This window comes from Dromiciops gliroides, chromosome 6, assembly GCF_019393635.1.
Source record: "Dromiciops gliroides isolate mDroGli1 chromosome 6, mDroGli1.pri, whole genome shotgun sequence".
In the NCBI taxonomy this organism is placed as follows: Eukaryota; Metazoa; Chordata; class Mammalia; order Microbiotheria; family Microbiotheriidae; genus Dromiciops; species Dromiciops gliroides.
The window spans coordinates 72037523-72059526 of NC_057866.1; the positions used below are offsets into that span (position 1 = coordinate 72037523).

Genomic DNA, 22004 nt, shown 5'->3' on the forward strand with positions numbered 1-22004 from the left:
CAGGTGCATTACCCTCTATCTTCTCTTATCTACAACCCCCAAACTAGTTTTCATCAAATCGCACTGACCCTATTAACTTAATTTTCCATGAGCTGACCTTTTATGACTAACAATGGAAAAGCAAAATTGTGCAAATATCCATGAAGACAGTGAAATGACTCTTACTTTAATGAGAAGACTGAAATATCTTCCCTGCATCAGCATCTGCTTATTGTAACTACTCCTTAACCCCTTGGTGCTGCCAGCAGCTGCATCCCCGGTAACCCCACAGTAGGGGTCCTGATGACTGACAAGTTGAAATGTTAATTTCAGCTATGTATGTGCCATCCAGTATAAATGAAAGTGTCTGAGTCTTGCAATACTTAAAATCACTTTTGGAGCCCACAGTCATAGCATCCTTGAAGTCATTTCCAACAACTCTGTGGATTATGAAAGCTTCTATTTGGCCCATAAAATTTGAACTGATTGACTCCACACTTATCTATCAGTCAAGAAGCAAAATTACCTGCTATGTGTGAGGCACTGAATTGTGCATTGTGGATGCCAAAAGTGAACGAGTTCCTGTCCTTGGGGAGTTTATATAATCTACCACCCCCAACATTTTCTTATGATTCTTTCAGCAATAGGTTGTAAGAATATGTTTACCTTCTCAAAGCAAACACTTTCAGTTATCTCTCCTACCATTTAGCCACCAAATAGGTATACACAACACCCTCCCCCCACAGGAAGAAAAGACCATGTACAAAAACTTTCTTCTAGCCCCATAACCTTGTTTTCTGTGTTTATGTTATATCAAGCTACACTTCACAACAAAAATAATTTTTCTGCTAGGTGATAAGTAGAGTCACTAGAAATTATGCTCCTTGAGGGAAGGGATCTAGTTTTGTTTGGTGCAATGCCTTTCCCATAGTAGGCACTTAATGACTTCTTGTTGAATTAAATTTGAAAAGATTGAATTAAGTATCACTATTTTTCTCACTACCTTACAGTCATTCCTAACTGACTCTTACATTAGATCTAATCTTTTGATCTTTGCTTTCAAGATCCCAGTCCCCACTGACCTCCTTTTACATGGCTTTTAGCTTTCTTTGTCCGACTATAGTCAGAAAATCTTCTTGTTCTTCTCTACCCAATTTTCTCTCAAGCCATCACCTACATCACACAAATGTGTATGAGTAGGTACATATTTGCAAATGAATAGAAATGTGTACATATTTACCTTAATGTATTCCAAGACTTTCCGAATACCCCATGGTACCACTCGGACCCAAGAGCCCTGTTGTGAAACCTGCCAGGATGGATCGATAAATAACTTAACATCTATATCCTTGAGAATATCCAGTTCTCCCTCTGCATTCTCTTGGTGCTTTGCTAAGCGAGCTGTGTAATATTGGACAGCAAAAAAATCAGCAGAGCCTTTGATCATTCTCTTTTCTTCTTCTGTGAACTCAGGGAGTCTTGACGATGGATAACCTTGCTTTTTACTCATGGCAGCAACGTGGGACTTCAGGACAGCCGGATAATCACCATCAATAAATATAGGTTTTGCAAATAAATCTAGGGATAAGGCCATGACCCTTTTTGCAGCTTCCTGGTCGGCTACAGATGTAGGATTGGCTGGTGCTATCCAGGGGGAGAACAATGCTATGGATACCTGACCATTCTGCTTTTTCCTGAACAAAGAATCATAACTGTGCCAGGCTTTGGCATGAGCTTTGATCATATTATGAGCCGTCTGATAAGCTCCAGTTCCAGAGTTAGAGATACCTGGAGCAAATATGCCTACTTCATAACCTAACAGAGCAAGGGTATTGGGCTCATTTATAGTGAGCCACAGTTTGACCCGATCTCCAAAAGTGCCAAAACAAAACTGGGCATACGCGTCAAAAACCTCAACAATTGCTCCGCTTTTCCAGCCGCCTTGATCTTCTAAATGTTGGGGCAGATCAAAGTGATACAGGGTTATGATGGGTATAACACCATTTGCTAACAGGTCATCTATCATCTTGTTGTAATAATCAATTCCTAGAAGCAAAAATGATGGAGAAAAAAATAGTGATTATTTTTGAAAGACTAAAAATGAATAGGAAAAAAATTATTTAAAACATGTCTAAGTTGAATTTTAAGACAATTTCAATTCAAAGAAAGGCATTCTCTGTGGGATGGAATAAAGGTAGTTCTATACCTGATATGAACATTGTTATCCTGAGTATATTTATAAATTCCTAACATTTGTGGAAACCTAGCCATAAGCTACAACCTGAAGATTTCTTAGTGCAAACTTAGGTTGGGGGTATAATGAGCTCAAGAAAGTGATATTTGAATTTGAGGTGGGGTGTTGAGTCATTTTTAGTCTTGTAGACTCTTGATGACCTCATTTGGGGTTTTCTTGGCAAAGATACTAATGTGGTTTTCCACGTTCTTCTCCAGCTCATTTAATACATGAGAAAACCAAGGCAAACAGGGTTAAATGACTTGCCCAAGGTCACATAGCTAGTAATTGTCTGAACCTGGATTTGAACTCAGGTCCTCCTAACTCCTAGTCTGTCATTCTATCTACCATGCCAACTAGCTTGCCTTTATTTTGGGAGTAGCCATCAGGAGCTGTTTCACATAAGCCCAAAGTTTGAGGCACTGGGCTATGAGTTACACTTATCTGAATATATGCTGTGTTTTGTTTCCCACCCACCACTAGAATATAAGCTTTTTGAGGGCAGGGACTTTCATTTTTTGTCTTTGTACCCCTATTATGCAGCACAACACCTTGCACACAGTAGGTATCTAACAAATGTTTGTTGAATTGAATTGAACCAGTCTACTCACTAGTACCTACTAACTGCTTATGATCTCCTGAAGACAAGGAGGACAGAGAGGTAATTTGGTTTGGGCAAAAAAATAATGGATTTAGAAATGGAAGATGGAAGGATAAGTTCTTGTTACTTTATTGTCTACATGAACTTAACCATCGATTTGCAAATCACTTACTTAATAAATCTCCCTATCTATAAAATGGAGATAAATGAGATAGAGGGTGCCCAAGACCCATTCTAGTTCTAAATCCTGGCTGGGTATATTAAAAAGGTAAAGTCATTCCCTCTACCTGGAACACCCTCTAACCCTTGTTCACCTGCTATTTCCCTACCCATCTTTTACTGTCCTGCTTGTTAAGGCTAAAATTCTAGCTAAACTGTCTAAAATATCTAATGAGTGGTCGCCAATAAATTATAAGCTTTAGCAAGAGTTAGACTTTTAAGCATTTATTAAGGAGAATAAGAATTTGGTAAAGAGAGAGAAAAAGGCCTAGATTCCTATCTATTAAAGGGAGAGCACATTTCTAGCTCCCTTCTCCGCCAGAGTCCAGAGGAAAGAGAGTGAGACCAAGCGCCAGTCTCTTCCTTCCTCCTCCCACTAGTCCGCGTCACTTCCTGAAGCCTGGTCTTGCCCTCAAAGACCTTTGCTTCATGGGCAGAACTCTTCTACAGTAAGTCTCCAGCAGGTGGCGTCATTCCAATCATTACAGTCCCCCCTGTTGTTCCTCAAGAAACAAAATGTTTCCTTGACGGAACAGTAAAAACAATATGATAACTATTGCTAACTAATAATATGTGAACAACAATATAGAAAAGGAAGAGAGGAAAGTTTTGTCCAGAGGAGCGATTTTTTTTGTCCTCATGAACCGACGCTTTGACATTAGTCTTGCAAAGGGAGGGCCTCTGCAGAGAATACATGTTACAGATGGTGTATATTATAACAGAAAGAGAAAAAACACAACAAAAACAACAAATCAAAACTGTTCATTTAAAGTCTCTGAAAGTCTTTTCTCAGATGTCCTCTAGGTGTAGTCGTGGAATGGAAGTCTTTCAGGGGTTGATGTGTGGATACTGGTAATCAGCCAGGAAATTTCCTACAAAATTGAGCTTAACACAACTTTAAAATAGCTTTGTCAATAATCAAATCCAACAATGAAAGTTCTCAAAAACATGTCTAAGGGAATTCAGAATCTTAGTTGTTACACATGAAACATATAATAAAACAAAAATTGAACCATTCTTTAAAATTATAATATTACTATAGTCCCCCCCTTATGGAGGGTAATTGAGAAGACAATTGCTGCGATATTAATTATTAAAAATAATTTTTTATCTTTGTTTCATCACTTTTTGCAACATCTGCCTAATTATCCTCATTCCATTATGAGAAATTAAAAAATCTAATATAATTGGTAACAGGTGTCAAGGCCAAATTCAACACTGTATTTATCATGACACCTGAGATAATTATGGGGGTTACCATAAAAGAACAGAGAAATGATGGGATATGAACATTCCCACACTTGAGCAATATATACTGTCCATGCAGTATGCCAGGCTTAAAATAGGTGGATGGAATATATGTCCATGGCACTTAACATATTAGAGGAAACTGAGTCAGACTTAATCAGATGCATGGGATTCAGATGTCCATGGCATCAGGCATATAGGAGGGAGCATAGAAGCCAGGTGTAGAAGTGAGATGGGTGGGATGAATACTTCCAGCCATCTGTACAATATTGTGGGGAAAAAGAGAACAAAATATTAAACCAAGAGAATCCAACCTCAACATTTGTCAAAAGCCGTTCCCTCGGCCATACCTTGACTTCATGCATGTCTCCCCTCATGTGACAGTTCAGTGTCTGCTCTTGCATGTATTCCTCTTGTGATTGGATGGCATCTTGGCCAACTGGCATCTGATAACTCAGAATAAAGGCAATTAATGTCTTAAATGATAAGTTCCCATAATCCAAGTCTCATATGGATTTAAAAATTGAGGATAATAAATGATTGCAAAAAATGTGAATACATCTTGACTTGACACAATATATATTTATGCAACAATTTCAAATAATACCTTTTTTTTACTTAGCATACAATTACTTTTTTGAAAAATCTGAACATATTTAAATACAAGTTAAAGCACAACACAATCTCAAAGACAACTTTTACAAATGTTCCCCTCTTTTTTTTTTTTTTTGGAATATGCTTATCAAAAATAATACTTCTAGAATCAATTTACACTTGCCATGGCAACCAATTTGCCAGGGAAATGCTTTAAAGAGTTTGATCAAATAATCAGTTGAGAAAAAATAACAAAAACAAACAACTCAGAATATGGGAGCACAATACTCCTAGAATTAACATTGTATTATGAAATCAAAACCATCTTGTAATGTTTCAAAATTAGAGAGATGAATAAATAGAAAAAAAATACACATGGAACAATAAAAGACAATGAAATTCAAACTAGGGAAATCTAAATGAATGTGAACTTAATATTAATAAGAGTATTATAAAATATAAACTTGATCACATGACTATAAAAAGCTTTTACAAATATTCTCCTTGTTTTAGGAACTAAGTATAAGACACAATCTCAAAAGCATGAAAATCTCTATGAAAATAAACCCATACCATTAATTTCAAAATGTATGTGTAATAGCATAGAAATTCTATGTAACCTCTGAACTGACATTAATACTCTGAGTGAATTCAGAACACTTCTGATTTCGGTATCTAAAATCCCCAATACTCATATCAATACCTTGCTGCTTACTTCTACATTTCTGTACAATATATACCCTTCCATGGCAAAAGAAGCGGAGTCTTGAACTATGGTGATGATTGTCATCCTTATTCAGCTTAAGTTTTTCTTCTTTAACCCCTCTATATTGTCTGTCAGTGTTTTCACCATACAAATGCTTTATAAGAATACTAATTAAAGACAAAAGCAGGTTAGCAAAATTATGAACAAAACAGGCATATGTGGAATTTAAAGGGCTTTCTAAGGTTGTCTCAGAAGTACATCCAGGCTGGGGAAGGGCTGAGCCTGAAGCTGCAAATGTAGTTACAGAAAGTTGTGCATGTGCATCAGATCTCTGGACTTCCCAGGCAGGGGAAGCAATGGGCTTGGCCATGGGAGGAGTAAAGGGTGGGGTCTGGAGAGGAGGGGAGGGACCAGCACAATTTGAATCAGACTTGATTTTGAACTCAGGCCTGGATTCCTCTTCCCCCACTTTGCCTCCAGGTGCTAGGGGATTAAAAACTTCTAGAGGGTGGGTCATTGCCTCCAGGCATGCAAAATTAAAGCAACAATTAGTGTTAGAACTGGGAAAAGCTGCGGGAATCTCCTCAGGTTTCTCTGAAAAAGCATGGTTGGGAGAGGGAGAGATATTTCCTTGTGTGAGTAAGTTGCTGGCTCTTCTAACAAAAAGAAAAAGAAAAATAGAAAATCCACAAAAACAAAGCATTAACATGATCTTATCTCCCATTTGTCTGGTTAAACAGACTAAAATCAAAAATAGGGTAATTAGGGAGTTTAAAAGGTCCATTCGAAAAAATTTAAAGGGAAAACACAGTCAGTGCGCCAGTACTTAGCAGTTTAAAGGGTAGGAGAAATTTCTTACCCAACCGGAAGATCAGAAGTGAGGGTCAGCTTTCCTCTTCGTGGTCAGCCATCTGTTAAGGGCTAAAATTCTAGCTAGTCTGTCCAAAATATCTAATGAGTGGTCGCCAATAAATTATAAGCTTTAGCAAGAGTTAGACTTTTAAGCATTTATTAAGGAGAATAAGAATTTGGTAAAGAGAGAGAGAAAGGCCTAGATTCCTATCTATTAAAGGGAGAGCACATTTCTAGCTCCCTTCTCCGCCAGAGTCCAGAGGAAAGAGAGTGAGACCAAGCGCCAGTCTCTTCCTTCCTCCTCCCACTAGTCCGCGTCACTTCCTGAAGCCTGGTCTTGCCCTCAAAGACCTTTGCTTCATGGGCAGAACTCTTCTACAGTAAGTCTCCAGCAGGTGGCGTCATTCCAATCGTTACATGCTCAAATGGTATCTCCTCTGAATCCCCTGGTCATTAATGATATTCCCCTCAGAGCTTATACACAGGACTTGGCTTATTCCTCTCTAATGTACTTCTTATATGTTCATTTGTTTCATAGTTATCTATGCATATCTCATATTCATCTACTAGACTTTAGGCTAATGGAGGGCAGGAACCTCCCACCACCACCACCACCACTGAAAACAAAATTGACTATATATAATATATATACATATATATAATCTATACAAATATATAGAGGGAAAGAGAGAGAATTAACCAGCCTGTTGACTGTAAATTCTACCATGATCCTTATGCTTTGATGAATTGCAGGTAACTAAAATATTCAATGGAAGTCAAATTCTTACTTCTAAGTTGTTCCGAGCAACAAGGTATCTGGTAGTCAATAATTTACTTCACAGTGTTGAACGCTTTACTACTGGAGAGTAAAGCTTACTCCTTCTGGATCAGGAGAGAAATTGCACTATGGGCCCATGACAGGAGGGAGTTGGGGCTTATGAATTATTCTGTAACTTTTAAAATTCAGTATTGTAGAAATTCTTTCATATAACTGCTGGCTGAGAAAGAAGCATTCTGAATTTCTTTTCAAAGCTGCTATCTGTAATATTGATAAGTATGTAGATGACTCTTGGGCCTTCCATTTTTGTGATACAGAAACAAATTGCCAAAGGGCTCTATATTTATATCTCAGGGCTAGTACAATTTGGTTACAAATACATCTTTGAATAAGTGCATTTTGTAAAACAAATATCTTTTTGTTCACATTTCTAGAATGAAAAAAAAAACATCAATGGGGAATATGGTCCTGGACCCCAATTCATTCAAGAAAGATAATGGTCCATTATTCTTTTTTTAAAATTGCCTAGGACAGAGATTCTCTAATCTCTTTCTGTTGCCTATTGGTCAATAAATTCTCTCTGGCTTTAATTTAAGCCCATATCTTCTATCCTCTTTGAGCATGAAGAATAACTAAACTGAAATTTTTTTTTTATACTGAGGCAATTGGGGTTAAGTGACTTGCCCAGGGTCACACAGCTAGTTAAGTGTCAAGTGTCTGAGGCCAGCTTTGAACTCAGGTCCTCCTGACTCCAGGGCCGGTGCTCTATCCACTGCACCACCTAGCTGCCCCCTAAACTGAAATTTTCTCAAGGCAATTGGAAGGGAGCTGGGGGAAGGGTCAGGAAATATTGGCATAAGTATCACCAAGAAGACAGGAAGATCTAGACTCAAGTCTCTCTTTGACACATGCTAGCCATGACTATAGACAAATTAGGCAATTCTCTAAAATAAAAGTTATGAAAGAATTGCTAATCTGTATCTGTGGAGGGAATTTCAATACTTCCCTACACTGAAAAAAAAATCATAGATCTGGACCTCTAACCCACCTCCCCCAACACCTTATAAGAATTCTCATTGTACACTGATAGTCATCAAGCATCTCCCATCTCATTAGGCTTTTAGAGGCATCTAGTGGCACAGGGAATAGAGCAGAAAGTCTTAAACTTTTTTCCACTCTCCACCTCTTTTTACCTCAGAAATTTTTGCTTGACCCTAGATATATAGGTATATAAAATAGGTATACCTAATCTTTTATTGTTGTCAAATTTTTCACAACCCCCACATTCAGTTAGGTGGCCCCATATGGGGTTGACCCACAGTTTAAGAAGCTAGGAGATAGAGTATTGGGCTTGGAATCAGAAAGAGCTGTACCTGAGCAAGTCACTTAACCTCTGTTTATCTCAGTTTTTCAACTATAAAATGAAACTGTAAAAAGCATTTAGCATATTGCCTGAAACATAGTAGGTGTTATATAAGCTTGTTCCTTCTCCTTTTATTCTTTAGCCTATTTACCTTTTGTTTAAAAGACCCATATCCTATTTCTTTAATCATCTTCGTCACCAAAACCTCATGTAATAAATGCTGGTTGGCCACCCCTCACTAATGCTTAGAACAGGGATTCCCGCATTGAGTGAGAGGCTAGACTAGATGACGTCTAAGATCCTTTCCTGGCTTAACGTTCTGTTAAGGGTAAAATTCTAGCTAGTCTGTCTAAAATCTCTAATGAGTGGTCACCAATAAATTATAAGCTTCAGCAAAAGTTAGACTTTTAAGCATTTATTAAGGAGAATAAGAATTTGGTAAAGAGAGAAGAAAAGGCCTATATTCATCTATCTATTAAAGGGAGAGCACATGTCTAGCTCTGCTCTCTCCCAGAGTCCACAGGAAAGAGAGAGAGTCAGAGTGCCAGACTCCCCCCTTCTTCCTCCCACAAGCAAACGTCACTTCCTGATGCCAAAGAAAAGACCAATGGTCTGGCCCTCAGAGACATTCACCTCATGGCGGAGCTTTTCTACAGTAAGTCTCCAGCAGGTGGCATAATTCCAATCATTACAGTCCCTGCTTTGTTTCTTCAAGAAACAGGGCGTTTCCTTGATGAAACAGTCAAAAATAACAGAATATAATAGCCTATGCTAACTAGCAATATGTTAATAACAATATAGAAAAGGGAGAGAGGAAAGTTTTGTCCAGAGGGGCAACTTTTTGTCCTCATGAACCGGCGCTTTGATATTGGTCTTGCAAAGGGAGGGCCTCTGCAGAGAGCACATGTAACAGATGGTGTATATTATAACAGAAAAAGAAAAAAACAACAAAACAAAAAACCAAAACTGTTCTTTTAAAGTCTCTGGAAGTCTTTTCTCAGATGTCCTCTAGGTGTAGTCGTGGAATGGAAGTCTTTTCAGGGGTTGATGTGTAGATGCTGGAATCAGCCAGGAAAATTTCCTACAAAATTGAGCTTAACACAACTTTAAAATAGCTTTGTCAATAATCAAATCAAACAATGAAAGTTCTCAAAAACATGTCTAAGGGAATTCAGAATCTTAGTTGTTACACATGAAACATATAATAAAACAAAAATTGAAACATTCTTTAAAACTTAATATTACTATAGTTTCCCCCCCCCTTGTGGAGGGTTAATTGAGAAGACAATTGCTGCGATATTAATTTTTTAAATAATTTTTATTTTTATTTCATCAATTTTTGCATCATCTGCCTAATTATCCTCATGCCATTATGAGAAAATTTAAAAATCTAATATAATTGGTAACAGGTGTCAAGGCCAAATTCAACACTGTATTTATCATGACACCTGAGATAATTATGGGAGTTACCATAAAAGAACAGAGAAATGATGGGATATCAGCATTCCCACACTTGAGCTATTGCTCAAGCCATGCAGTATGCCAGGCTTAAAATAGGTGGATGGAATATATGTCCATGGCACTTAACATATTAGAGGAAACTGAGTCAGACTTAATCAGATGCATGGGACTGAGATGTCCATGGCATCAGGTATATAGGAGGGGGCATAGAAGCCAGGTGTAGAATGAGATGGGTGGGATCAAAACTTCCAATCATTACAGTTCTATGATTGTAAGATTTTGATTGTATGGATTCCTTTTAAAATATATATATATATGATTCCATTTTTCTCCCTAGAGAATTACTTGAAATCTTAATTGATTAGACTTTTTTATAGGGCTGATGTAAATCTCAGGATACACAGAAACGTCTGAGATCAAGAAGAAAAAAAGTCCAGCCTCTTATTCCTATGCCCAGAAAACTTGACATTTGCATGATAAAAGCATGTGGAATAATTCCATTTCATGAAATTTCCTTCAAGTCCCCTAAGACAGGATTTTACAGATTTCCAAACTGGTAGTCAGTCAACTATGAGGGATCCTTGGAAAGGCTAGTGCTGCTGGGCTTTCTGATTCTTCTTATGTTCTTTGAGAAAATATTTATAAAAAAGATGGTGGCCTTTCCTGAGCTATACCATTCCAATTGATTCAACAGATCACTGCTCAGAAGAAGTGAGCTCCTTCTTATTGAAAACTAGCTGGTCTAAACCAAGGCCAAAACGGTCTTAGTACAAAGTTTTTAATAATAATAAGGCAGCTTAAAAAAAAACTTAGGTCAAACCCCCAAAAGTTGAGTCTTTAAGTCATAATGCTGTCATTTAGAATGTTGCAGCTACAATATGATCTCTCTCTCTCTCTCTCTCTCTCTCTCTCTCTCTCTCTCTCTCTCTCTCTCTCTCTCCCCCCCCCCTCTCTCCCTCTCTCCCTCCTTCCCTCCTTCCCTCCTTCCTTCCCTCCCTCTCTCTTTCTCTCCCCTGTATTTCTCAGGGTTGTTTGCCTAGTTCTCTCTACAACTCTTTTTTTAAATGTTTTAAAAATTTTTTCTTGGTAGTATTTTATTTTATTTTCTAATTACATGTAAAGATTGTTTTCAATATTCATTTTCGTAAGATTTTGAGCTCCAAATTTTTTTCTCTCCCTCCACTCCCTCCCCCCTCCCCAAGATGGCAAGCAATCAGATATAGGTTATACATATTTATATACAATCATGTTATACATCATTCCATATTAGTCATATTCTACAACTCACTTCTTGACTTGTATCATAGTCACCAGTGTGCATGTCTTTCCTCCCTACTAAACAGTTAGCCTCTTGAGGACAGGTACTGTATTTTTTGTATGCCCAACACACTACACATAGTGGGTGGTAATTGAAAACATATTAAATTGAATTTGTTGTGAAATTATCACCAGTAAAAGCACCACAAGGCTTTAGTAGCTCCAATTATACCATCAGCGATTGATATTTCACCCATTCATTCTTTCAACCACAATTTAATATGCTCTAACTTTAGGAAAACTCATCTTCCCGATACTTACTAGCTGTGTTATACTGAGCAAGTCACTTAACCCTCTTTGCCTCAGTTTCCTTATCTGTAAAATGAGCTGGAGAAGGAAATGGCAAACCACTCCAGTGTCTTTGCCAAGAAACCCCCAGATTGGGTCACAAAGAGTCAGACATAAATGGAACAACTAAGCACCAACAAATTACATGAAAAGCCCTAATAGTAGGTGCAAAAGCTGATACAAAAAATAGTTGAGACATATGCCCTCAGGGACCTTTTAATATTAGCAGAGTAAATAGGACACATAGCAGAATGAAGTATGCCTCCTTTCCTCTCGTCCTTTTTGTACTTCTAATCAAGTATCACTTATACAGTATGTGTACATCTGCTACCTCAGCTAGCCTATGACTGATATAATTGATTTCAAAATTCAACAAACATTTATTAAGAGCTGTGTTCAGGTCATGTACAAGGGGTCTAAGATAAAAAGAGTTTAGCTAAATCCCTGCCATTCATGGACTCTGCTGCTCAAAGTGGGGCAGAGGTGGACAGGGGAGAGGAGAATGGGACACAGCCTATAAAAGCATAATAAATCTATGCAAAGTTGTATAAAAAGCATTATGTAAAAAGTTCCCAGAAGAAAAGGGCAGGTACTAACTGGGAGAACTCAGAAGGCAACATGGTACAATAAAAAAATGCTGGCTCTTGTGGTAAGATGACCTGGGTTCAATCCTGCCTCTGAAACTTGGCCCAGTCATCTCATCTCCAGGGATTCAGCTTCTCCATCTGTGAAATGGAGAAGGAGGTAGAGAGGTCTACTGGATGACCTCTCTAGATCTAGGATTCCTTAATGAACCAGGGAAGATTTTTCTGGAAAAAAAAAAACCTGTCACTTAATTTGAGTTTTGGAAGATGGGCAGGAATTTGAGATGGGGTGAATACAGACAAAAGAAATGGGCCTGATGGACAAATAAGTTGGGGGGGGGGTGTTTAACTTCTTAAGGTGTCCATCTGTAACAATGGCATAAAGTCTGAAAGTTTTAGTAGGTTAAAATTTACCTAACTTCGGTTCAATAGTTAAGGTTATTTGGAAAGCAAATAGAAACCTTCATAATTTCCTTATCATTTTGGATACAGGATTCTAAGATTTATCTTGGCACTTAGGATAAAAAGTGTACTTCAATTTCAGAATACCAGGGCTATAGTCACCTTGTATAAAAATGAACTTCTGGGGGCAGCTACGTGTCACAGTAGATAAAGCACCAACTCTGGATTCAGGTGGATCTGAGTTCAAATTCAGCCTCAAACACTTGACACTTACTAGCTGTGTGACCCTGGGCAAGTCACTTAATCCTCATTGCCCCACAAAAAAAAAAAAAAGAAAAAAAAAAGAACTTCTAACTTCAAAATCTCTAAACTATGCCTACAGTCAACATTACCATAGCATCGGAATGCTGAGATCTGAGGTAAGATAATTTACTCCACGAGAAGTTATTTAAAGGAAAGGTTCTACAGATGGACAGTGTGAAATGCTGGGTAATGTGAGTAGATGGGCCCCATAAATAACCCCGTACTCTTAACAGATAAACCACTTATTGCTATAAATCAAGCAATTACTACACAACTTTAATCCCCACTTAAATTTATAACAGCTTAAGTTATGCATGTCTCTTTGTAGCTCCACACAATTCTAAGAAACTCAGAACCATTTCATATGTCATCTCTTTTAAATGCACCAAAAGCTAATAACCACATGGCACCTTAAGTAAACAAAATCCTTATTCCAACCTCTAAGAAGGAAATATTCAAGGAGCCTAGAATATTAACTAGGCAACTAATGCAAGCCCATTTAAAAAAAAATCTCTTATAATCAGCTTCCCCCTCCCACCCACAACTTGCAGTTTGAGAGCTGCACTGCAGAAGAGCACACTGGATTAATTATGCCAGACTGCAGCAATAACCTTGAATTAAAGCTGCAACCTTCTATTTTTAAGAAACAATTGCCTTTCTGGTTGATGAAACCTGTCGTCCCATCAGGTAACAGACGTGACCAGGAAAGAGAAAAGCGATAATGAGTCAATCCAAGCTGTTTGATACATTTCAGATCTTCCTCCCACAGAGTATAGCTGCCACAAGCTACATCAGCAGTCTGGTTCCTGAAAACTCGATCTCCTCCCTGATGGGTGAATGTGTCCCAGACATTAGGGCCTTTTCCATCTGCATCCCAGCCTCCTGATTAAAAAAAGGAAACAGAATTTGGTTACACTTATGACATCAAGAAGCATGGACTGAATGTAAATATGTATCATCAAAGACCACAGCAGGTTTCTATGAGCTATAGGTGCCTTGTATTGTACTTATTGTACTTTGTAAGGTACTTGTATTTTACAGTAGGGATGGGGGATGGGGAGAGAGAGAGAGAGAGAGAGAGAGAGAGAGAGAGAGAGAGAGAGAGAGAGAGAGAGAGAGAGAGAGAGAAGGAGAAGAAGAAGAAAAGAAGAAAAGAAGAAGAAGAAGAAAAGAAGAAAAGAAGAAGAAGAAGAAGAAAAGAAGAAAAGAAGAAGAAGAAGAAGAAAAGAAGAAGAAGAAGAAGAAAAGAAGAAGAAGAAGAAGAAGAAGAAGAAGAAAAAGAAGAAGAAGAAGAAGAAAAGAAGAAGAAGAAGAAAAGAAGAAGAAGAAGAAGAAGAAGAAGAAGAAGAAGAAGAAGAAGAATGAAAACAGGAGTTCCCACTGGCTTGGAATCAGAAGAGGCCAAGATTCAATTGTGAGCTAGGTGGCCACGGACAAGCCATTGGCCCCATTTCCTCACCTACAAAGTGGAGATTATAACATCTGTAGCACCTAATTCAAGCGACAATCAAATGAGAGACTGTAATATAAAGTACTCTGAAAACCTTAAAGTGTTTTCTAATGTTAGTCATCATCATCCATTCATACCCTCATTCTATCTGTTGCCTGCATTAGAAAATGATTCTGATAGTGAATAATGAATTGTTGTATGATTCGTTGCCCTCCATGTTTTCATGCCATCTTTGGCCACAGAACATATAGAGGTCCTAACAGAGTATGATGGGAAAGGTTCTGGAGTCAGTTCTAATCTTGGCTCACTCCGCTTTCTCATTTGTAAAATGAGGCGATTTTGCTTTAGCTCATAATAGCTCACATTGGCGTAATGCTTTTCATTTTACATGATTACTGTGTTACTTTGGGCAAATCTCTTGACCTCCCTGAGCTTCAGTTTCCTCATCTATAAAATATAGGTATTGGACTCAGGGGACTCTGTTGTCCCAGCTCTAAATCTATGATTTTAGGATTTCCACAATAACTTGGTAAGATAAGTGCTTTTATTATCCCCATTGTACAGATGACGAAACTGAGGTTCGCACAGCCAAAAAGGGTCTGAGACAGGACTCTAATTCTGCTAGGATATCCATTATGCCAAACTACCTCTCAAGATCAGGAATGCTCTCTAAAGTATCTCCCAATTCTAAACATGTTCTTTGATTCCCAATATCCAACTTGAAAATATGTCTGACAAAAAGTCTCCCTGGAGGTAGACTCAGCTTTTCACCAAAGCTGCAAGAAATGGTCCCCTTCTCCCTAGAAATGCAAAGGATGTGCAAGAAAGGCTTCCATTGCTAGTGAGCCTCATAGAGCCCCACTCCTCCATGTACTATATCCTAATATAGGGAGTAGGGGTATTTGTTCCTTAAGACCCAGATTGTCCACCCCTTAGCCAAATACGAATTGCACTTACATCATCCTCAATGGCTAGTACCTCAGCCTCTGCTTGAAGACAATCGTGGGGAACCCACTCCCCCTTAAGGGAGCACATTAGTTTATTAGAAAGTTTTCCTATGTTGAGCTGAAGTCTTCTTCACTGGAACTTCCATACATGGAGACAACCAAAATAAAGCTAATCCCTTCTTCATAGAATAACTCTTCAAATAACAGAAGGTAGCCATCACACTTCCCCATCAAGTTTTCTTTGATTTTTTTCCCTCCAGGCTAAACATCCTAACTTCCTTAATCAGTTGCCTGTATTAACAAGATATTATGGTCCCTTGTCATTCTGGTGGTCTTCTTCTGATGGTGATCTAGTTTTTCCACCTGGTATTTTACATTTTCTATGTTATATAATGATATTGATACTATACCTCCCTACATAGGCCAGTAAAGATCCAGTCTGGTCCTACTAGATCAGATTCACAGTAGTGAACCTAGACCTGACTTTACATTTTCTCTGGAATTTAGCTGAATTCCAAACCCTTCCTGGTCTAGACAACCACTCTCTTGATTGGCTAGAAGTGGAAGTAGCCCAAGATGGAGGAATTAATGTCAAGTTCATGGAAGATACCATCTCACTGTAGTACTCTTTAGCAAGAAGAGTTATGCTATTCCTATCTCTTTTTGCCAGTAACCTTGAACTATTTATTTCCTCTGGCCTCAGTTCTCAAACCTATGAAACGGGGGTGACTCTACAAGCCGGCTTCAGAGGGTTCTAATAATATCATCATATAAAAGATTTTGAAAACTATGATACACTGGCTCCACCTCCATCTCCATTTCTATCTCTAGACAGAAAAGTGCACAAATCAGAGGCAGATTTATTCTCTTTGCTTGAAAAAATCTAATAAGATTATCAAATTAATAAATATTTATTGAGAACCTCATATTTTAAACAGCTTTGCTAGTAGTCTCACAGATTCCTAGTGATCAAAAAAATCCTCAAGATATCCCGAACTTGAAAATTCTCTTCTAATTACTTGACACCACAGGAATTTTCCAGTCTGCTGAATGGAGTAGAACAATCCATATACTTGGCAAGCATTAACTCAATTACTAACTCTTCTTCAAATAATTTCTACCATTAATCATGGATTCTTGAGTATGCTTCAAATGGGCATCAATACTTCTAAAGATCCATGATTTTTCATCACTATAGATATTCAGCACTTAGCACAGTGCCTAATACGTAGTAAATACCTTAAAAATGCTTATTCACTGACTGGCTCACTCCACAAACAAAAAATATAACCATGCTCCACCTTACTAGACAGTTTCATGAGTTGCTGTCACCCCCCCCCCACACACACACACACACACACAGGATCACCTTATGACAAAGCTACCAGTGAATTGCTTTAGCTATTTAATTGGAAGTGATAAGGAACCCTTTGCCATTATCACACAAAACTTCTTTCCTGCTTGGTTGGTCCTGCCAGAATATGTAGTTCATTCATTGGCATTACCTTCAAGAACTCAAAGCCTTTATGACCTAGCTGCTCCCTACCTTTCTATTCATCTTACATCTTTCCATACACCCAGAGATACTGGTCCCCTGGCTGTTCCAAGACCAAGACCCTCCATCTCTCAGCTTTGGTCATTTTCTCTGGCTGGGCCTCATGCCTGGAATGTTCTTCTTCATCACTACCTCCTTGCTTCCTTTAAGCACCAACTAATATCCCACCTTCTGTAGGAAATTCTACACAATCCTTCAGGTTCAGAGCATTCCTTCTATTATTTCCTATTTGTCCTCTATTTAGCTTGTTTGTACATGGTTTTGTTTTGTTTGTTTGTTTGTTTGGGGGGTTTTCACTTGTTGTCTCCCCCAGGAGCTCACGAGTGACTTGAGGTCAGAGAGTGTTTGTCTTTCTTTGTATCCTCAGTGTTTAGCAAAGTTCTTAACACATAGTAAGTATGTAATAAATGTTTATTGACTGACAGACTCAGCATAATGCCACAGTGAGCAAGTTGGGCTAGGACTTTACTGGACATTGCTACAAGATAGGAGCACAACATTTTTATTTTCTCTCAAATTAGCTTACGAAACTGGGCAGAACATGCCAAAGCTATTTATCAAGTAAATGCCAATATTTTATTACCAGTACCCATATTTTGGTACATAATTCCTAAACATAGGAGAATCCTTTTATAATGCTAGTGTAGGAGATGAGACACATTAGAATCACAGAATTCCAAAGCTGAAAGGGAGCTCAGAAGTTATCAAGTGCATGTACCTGAAGAGGAATGCCCTCTATAATAAGCCGAAAGAGTAAGCATCTAACTTGTACTTAAGGACCTCCAATAATGGCTATTACTGTGACCAGAGGTAGCCTACTTCACCTTTGGATAGCTCTAATCTTAGGAAGTTTATCTGTAACTCCAAATGGGGCTTCCTTTCCCTTTAATCCATTACTCTTAGTTTTGCCTTCAGGAGTCAAATGGAACAAATAGAATATCTGTTCCAGATAGTATATCCCTTCAGATACTTTAAGACACTTTCCTGTCCTCCTCAAGTCATCTCTTCTTAACGTACAGAGTTCCTTGAACTTATCCTTAATATGTTATAATTTCCTGTTCTCTCACTTTCTGTTTGAGTTCCTCTGGACTTGTTCCAATTATCAACTATTATCAACATCCTTCCTAAAATGTGATGCTTAGAAGTGAACACAACACTCAGGATATGGTCTTGCCAGGGCAGACCTCTCTCATCATGCCCCATTTAATCCAAACTAAGAGCCACAGTCTCATAGGAGATACAAAATAAAGGAGAGAAAAGAATTGGTTTTATCTTGAGGCCACAAGTAAACCTCCACCAAAAACATAAACAAAACAAAACAAAACAAAATGTCCTAGCACATTTGGTCATCTGGTATCATAGTACTCATAATAAGTATGTACAAAAGTACCTTTTTGAATATAATTTCAGTTCAAACACCAACATCTGTTGCAGAGTATGAAGAGATGGAGAAATTCTAGAAAGACTTGAATTAGACCTTCCAAATAAAATCAGCATCGACTTTGACGCTTGGAAAATGTGATGTAAAAGTAGGAATAAGTGGGGATTGGACCTAGTATACAAAAAAAATATGAGCGGGAGGAAACACAACATTATGAGGACATTTGGGGATTGGTTCCCAAGGTATCTAAAGGAAGGGAAGAGAACAAAGGAATGGGGGGCAAATCCTGGATTTATTAATAACAAAGAAAATTTCCTGAGAGAACAACTATTAATTCATGTGCCTAATTGATAGGAATTATCAAGTGTATATTATTTATTGAAGGTATTAATAGAGATCAGACAAGCTTCCTCAAAAAACAATCTAGAGTATATCATATTTTGACCATTACACAATTGGAAAGCTGTAGAAAATTTAAAAAAAACCTTACTGTGTTTCTTGTTGATTATTTTTAAAAGCATTTGATTAGGTAAAAGTTCTGTCCCAGCAAAATGTCTCCCCATCATGCATCAAAATATATCAAGATTTCTTGAAAGACATAAGACATAATCTTGTTTTACTCCTCAATGACTATAAATACCAGGTGGGACACTAGCATATATCAGGAAGATATATGCTTGCCCTAGATGTGAACCTCTGCTGTGGTGTAGGTCTAGCACAGATTCCAATCTGAAAAGAGATTTCCTATGGATTGTTTGTTGTTGTTTTGAAGAGCACCAAAGACATCATGGAATAATATCTTGACTTGCACATAAATTAGATTTAAGTGAGGCAGAGTTACACAAAGTCATAAGCCTCCCTCTGCCTTCCTGAGTCATTGAAGTCTGGTGGCAAAACAAAAAAAAAAATCCAGGATGACTGGTGATATGGTCCAGGATGTGGTAGGTGACCTTGGTGCTTTCAATGTCTGAACAAATTGTTCTCATCTGCCCATTCTGCCTGTGAAATATCTTCACATGCTTGGGGTAGACTTAACCCTAACTCACCAACAAGTGTGGCGCCTATTGGTTACCCTCATCCTGGGCCTATCTGTGAAGATTGTTTTACTGGGGTGTGGCCACTCATCATACTACAGCTTCTTGAACCCTGGTAAGAGTTAGGTGAATCAGGTAGACACCTAAGGTAGATGAGCAGTCATGAAAAGTTTGGCAAGCTTTCACACCACAGATGCTAGGCCTCCTGAACACCCCTATACATACCCTATGGATGATAAGGTCCTCCAGATTCACCTCTTTACATATGGCACTATGATAGACTCATCAAGCTCCAGAATACTGCATAGAGTTCTGGAAGAGATCCATTTAAACTCAAAAGAATTTGATTTAACCATCCACATAGGAAAAAACAAGTGGATAAAGACTGTCTATTGTGCAGACTCTGTCATAAAGTTAGATGGATAATCTATAGCACTCATTTATTAGGATATTCTTTTCTTGGACAAACAGTACAAAGGGATAAGGAAAGCCCTGAATTAGACAAATGGATGAATGAGCTGGATTGACTTTAGGAAATTACAAAGCCCTTTTTAATGATCCCAAAATTCTCCAAGAAACAAAGGCCTATCTTTTGAATGCCAGTATCCTATAGTATTGTTGTGCAGCTATGAATCATAGTGCATCATGGTTTCCAAATTATCTAAAATGAGAACTACTCAAAGGCTATTGAAAAGATATATATTTTTATTGTTGTGAGCAGGCTACAACATATAATAAATAAAGATCTCGGAATAAAAACTGGAGTAAAGATTGTGGTTAGAGAAATGAGTGATCAAAAAAAGATGGGAAGTGGTCATGTGACAAGATGAAGGAACAATAGATAGACAACTCTACTACTCCACTGGTATCCATACCATGGCAGAAGAAAGAGAAGAAGGATCCTAGAACACTGGTAGACCCCCTTTGGCTTTGTATATATTTGTTTGTATGCTGATTGTAATGATCAGATTGTAAGCAACTTGAGGGCAGTGGCTATCTTTTGTTTTTGTTGGTCTTTTTTTGTTTTTTGTATCCCCAGCAGTATAGTACCTGGCACATAGTAAGTACTTAGTAAATGTTTATTAACTAATGATTAACTGATTCTATGAAGTTATAGAATAATATGGATAAAGGTCACACAGCATAGTTAGGTACAAATGAGTTTTGATCCAAATCATTGCAGGAAATATTCATATCAGTGAAATCATAAATCTTTTTGAGTGTCTTAGTTTTAGACAGATCATCATGTCGCGCTGTTTACTCATATTGAACTTACAGACCACTAAACTCTCCCAAATTTCTATATTAAATCTTCTCTAGCCATGCCTCCCATCCTTTACTTATACAGTTAATTTGTGACTCAGGTATAGGACTTTATATTTGTTCTTATTAAATTCACCCTTATTAGATATGGTCCATTGTTCTATCTTGTTAAGATATTCTTGATGGGGCGGCTAGGTGGCGCAGTGGATAGAGCACCGGCCCTGGATTCAGGAGTACCTGAGTTCAAATCCAGCCTCAGACACTTGACACTTACTAGCTGTGTGACCCTGGGAAAGTCACTTAACCCCCATTGCCCTGCAAAAAAAAAAAAAAAAGATATTCTTGTTACGAAATAAATGTCTTAGAATTCCATTGTGCACAATTCTTATTGGAATGGTTGCCTGGACTCTGATAATCAGGGACTCCTAATTCAAAGTGAGAGTAGAGGATAAGGATACTGTGCTTAGAAGGAAAGAGTGTTCTCTCCTTTATTCTTTGCATTACTGAGATTGACAGATAGACTGACTGTGCTAGTCCCTTCAGTAAATAAAGCAGTTTGTATTTTTCCCTTCCAACCTTCTGCAAGAAGCCTTGCCTAATACCCTTTAGGGCTGCTGTTGGTGGTCTGTTGCTTCTGTGATCTGACTCAACATGACCCCATTTGGTGTTTTCTTGGCAAAGATACTAGAGTGGTTTGCCATTAACTTCTGCAGTTCATTTTAGATATGAGGAAACTGAGGCAAACGGGGCTAAGTGACTTGCTTAGAATGACACAGCTAAGGGCAGCTAGGTGGCGCAGTGGATAAAACACTGGCCCTGAATTCAGGAGGACCTGAGTGGTGAAGAAGAAGAAGAAGAAGAAGAAGAAGAAGAAGAAGAACAACAACAACAACAACAACAACAACAACAACAACAACAACAACAAACAACAACAACAACAACAACAACAACACAGCTAGTAAGTGTCAGAGGCCAGATTTGAACTTAGTTCTTCTTGACTCTAGTCCCCAAACTCTATTCACTGTGCCACCTAGCAGCACTTAAAGCTATTGCCTCCCCTCTAAGATTCTCTCTGATTTATCCCTTCTATACCTTGTTCATACATAGTTGTTTGCATATCATCTCCCCCACTGGAAAGATAGCCCCAAAAGAATGTGCATTGTTTATCCACTTTTTATTCCCAACACTCAACACAGTGCCTGGTAATCAGTCGGCACTTAATAAATACTATTTGATTTGACATTTGAATTACCCCTTAATATAGCCATCCTTAGCTTAAAAAGACTCAACTGGTCAAACCAGGCATCACAGTTATTCTTTGACTTCTAAAGCGAAGAATACAAACCCTTGAGTGGGGACACCAGATGACAAAGCAGAAATGTGGTACTGGCCTTACGAATAGATTAGCCTCAAATTGAACATAAATGCTTAGTTGTTCATGAGAGA

The 22004-nt window shown here is 38.1% G+C and overlaps 1 protein-coding gene across 2 annotated transcripts in view; it reads right to left on the bottom strand.

The window, feature by feature from the left end:
• LOC122732493 (cytosolic beta-glucosidase-like) overlaps nt 1-22004 on the bottom strand; it is a 115934-nt gene that overhangs the window by 78605 nt on the left and 15325 nt on the right. The window contains exons 2-3 of one of the 2 annotated variants that reach the window (XM_043972665.1): nt 13583-13810; nt 1220-2025 (exon numbers count right to left, since the gene is read on the bottom strand). In XM_043972665.1, coding sequence (XP_043828600.1) covers nt 1220-2025; nt 13583-13810 — 1034 coding nt within the window. Of the gene's footprint in view, nt 1-1219; nt 2026-13558; nt 13811-22004 lie in introns of both variants that reach the window. The other variant, XM_043972664.1, reaches the window with a different exon arrangement.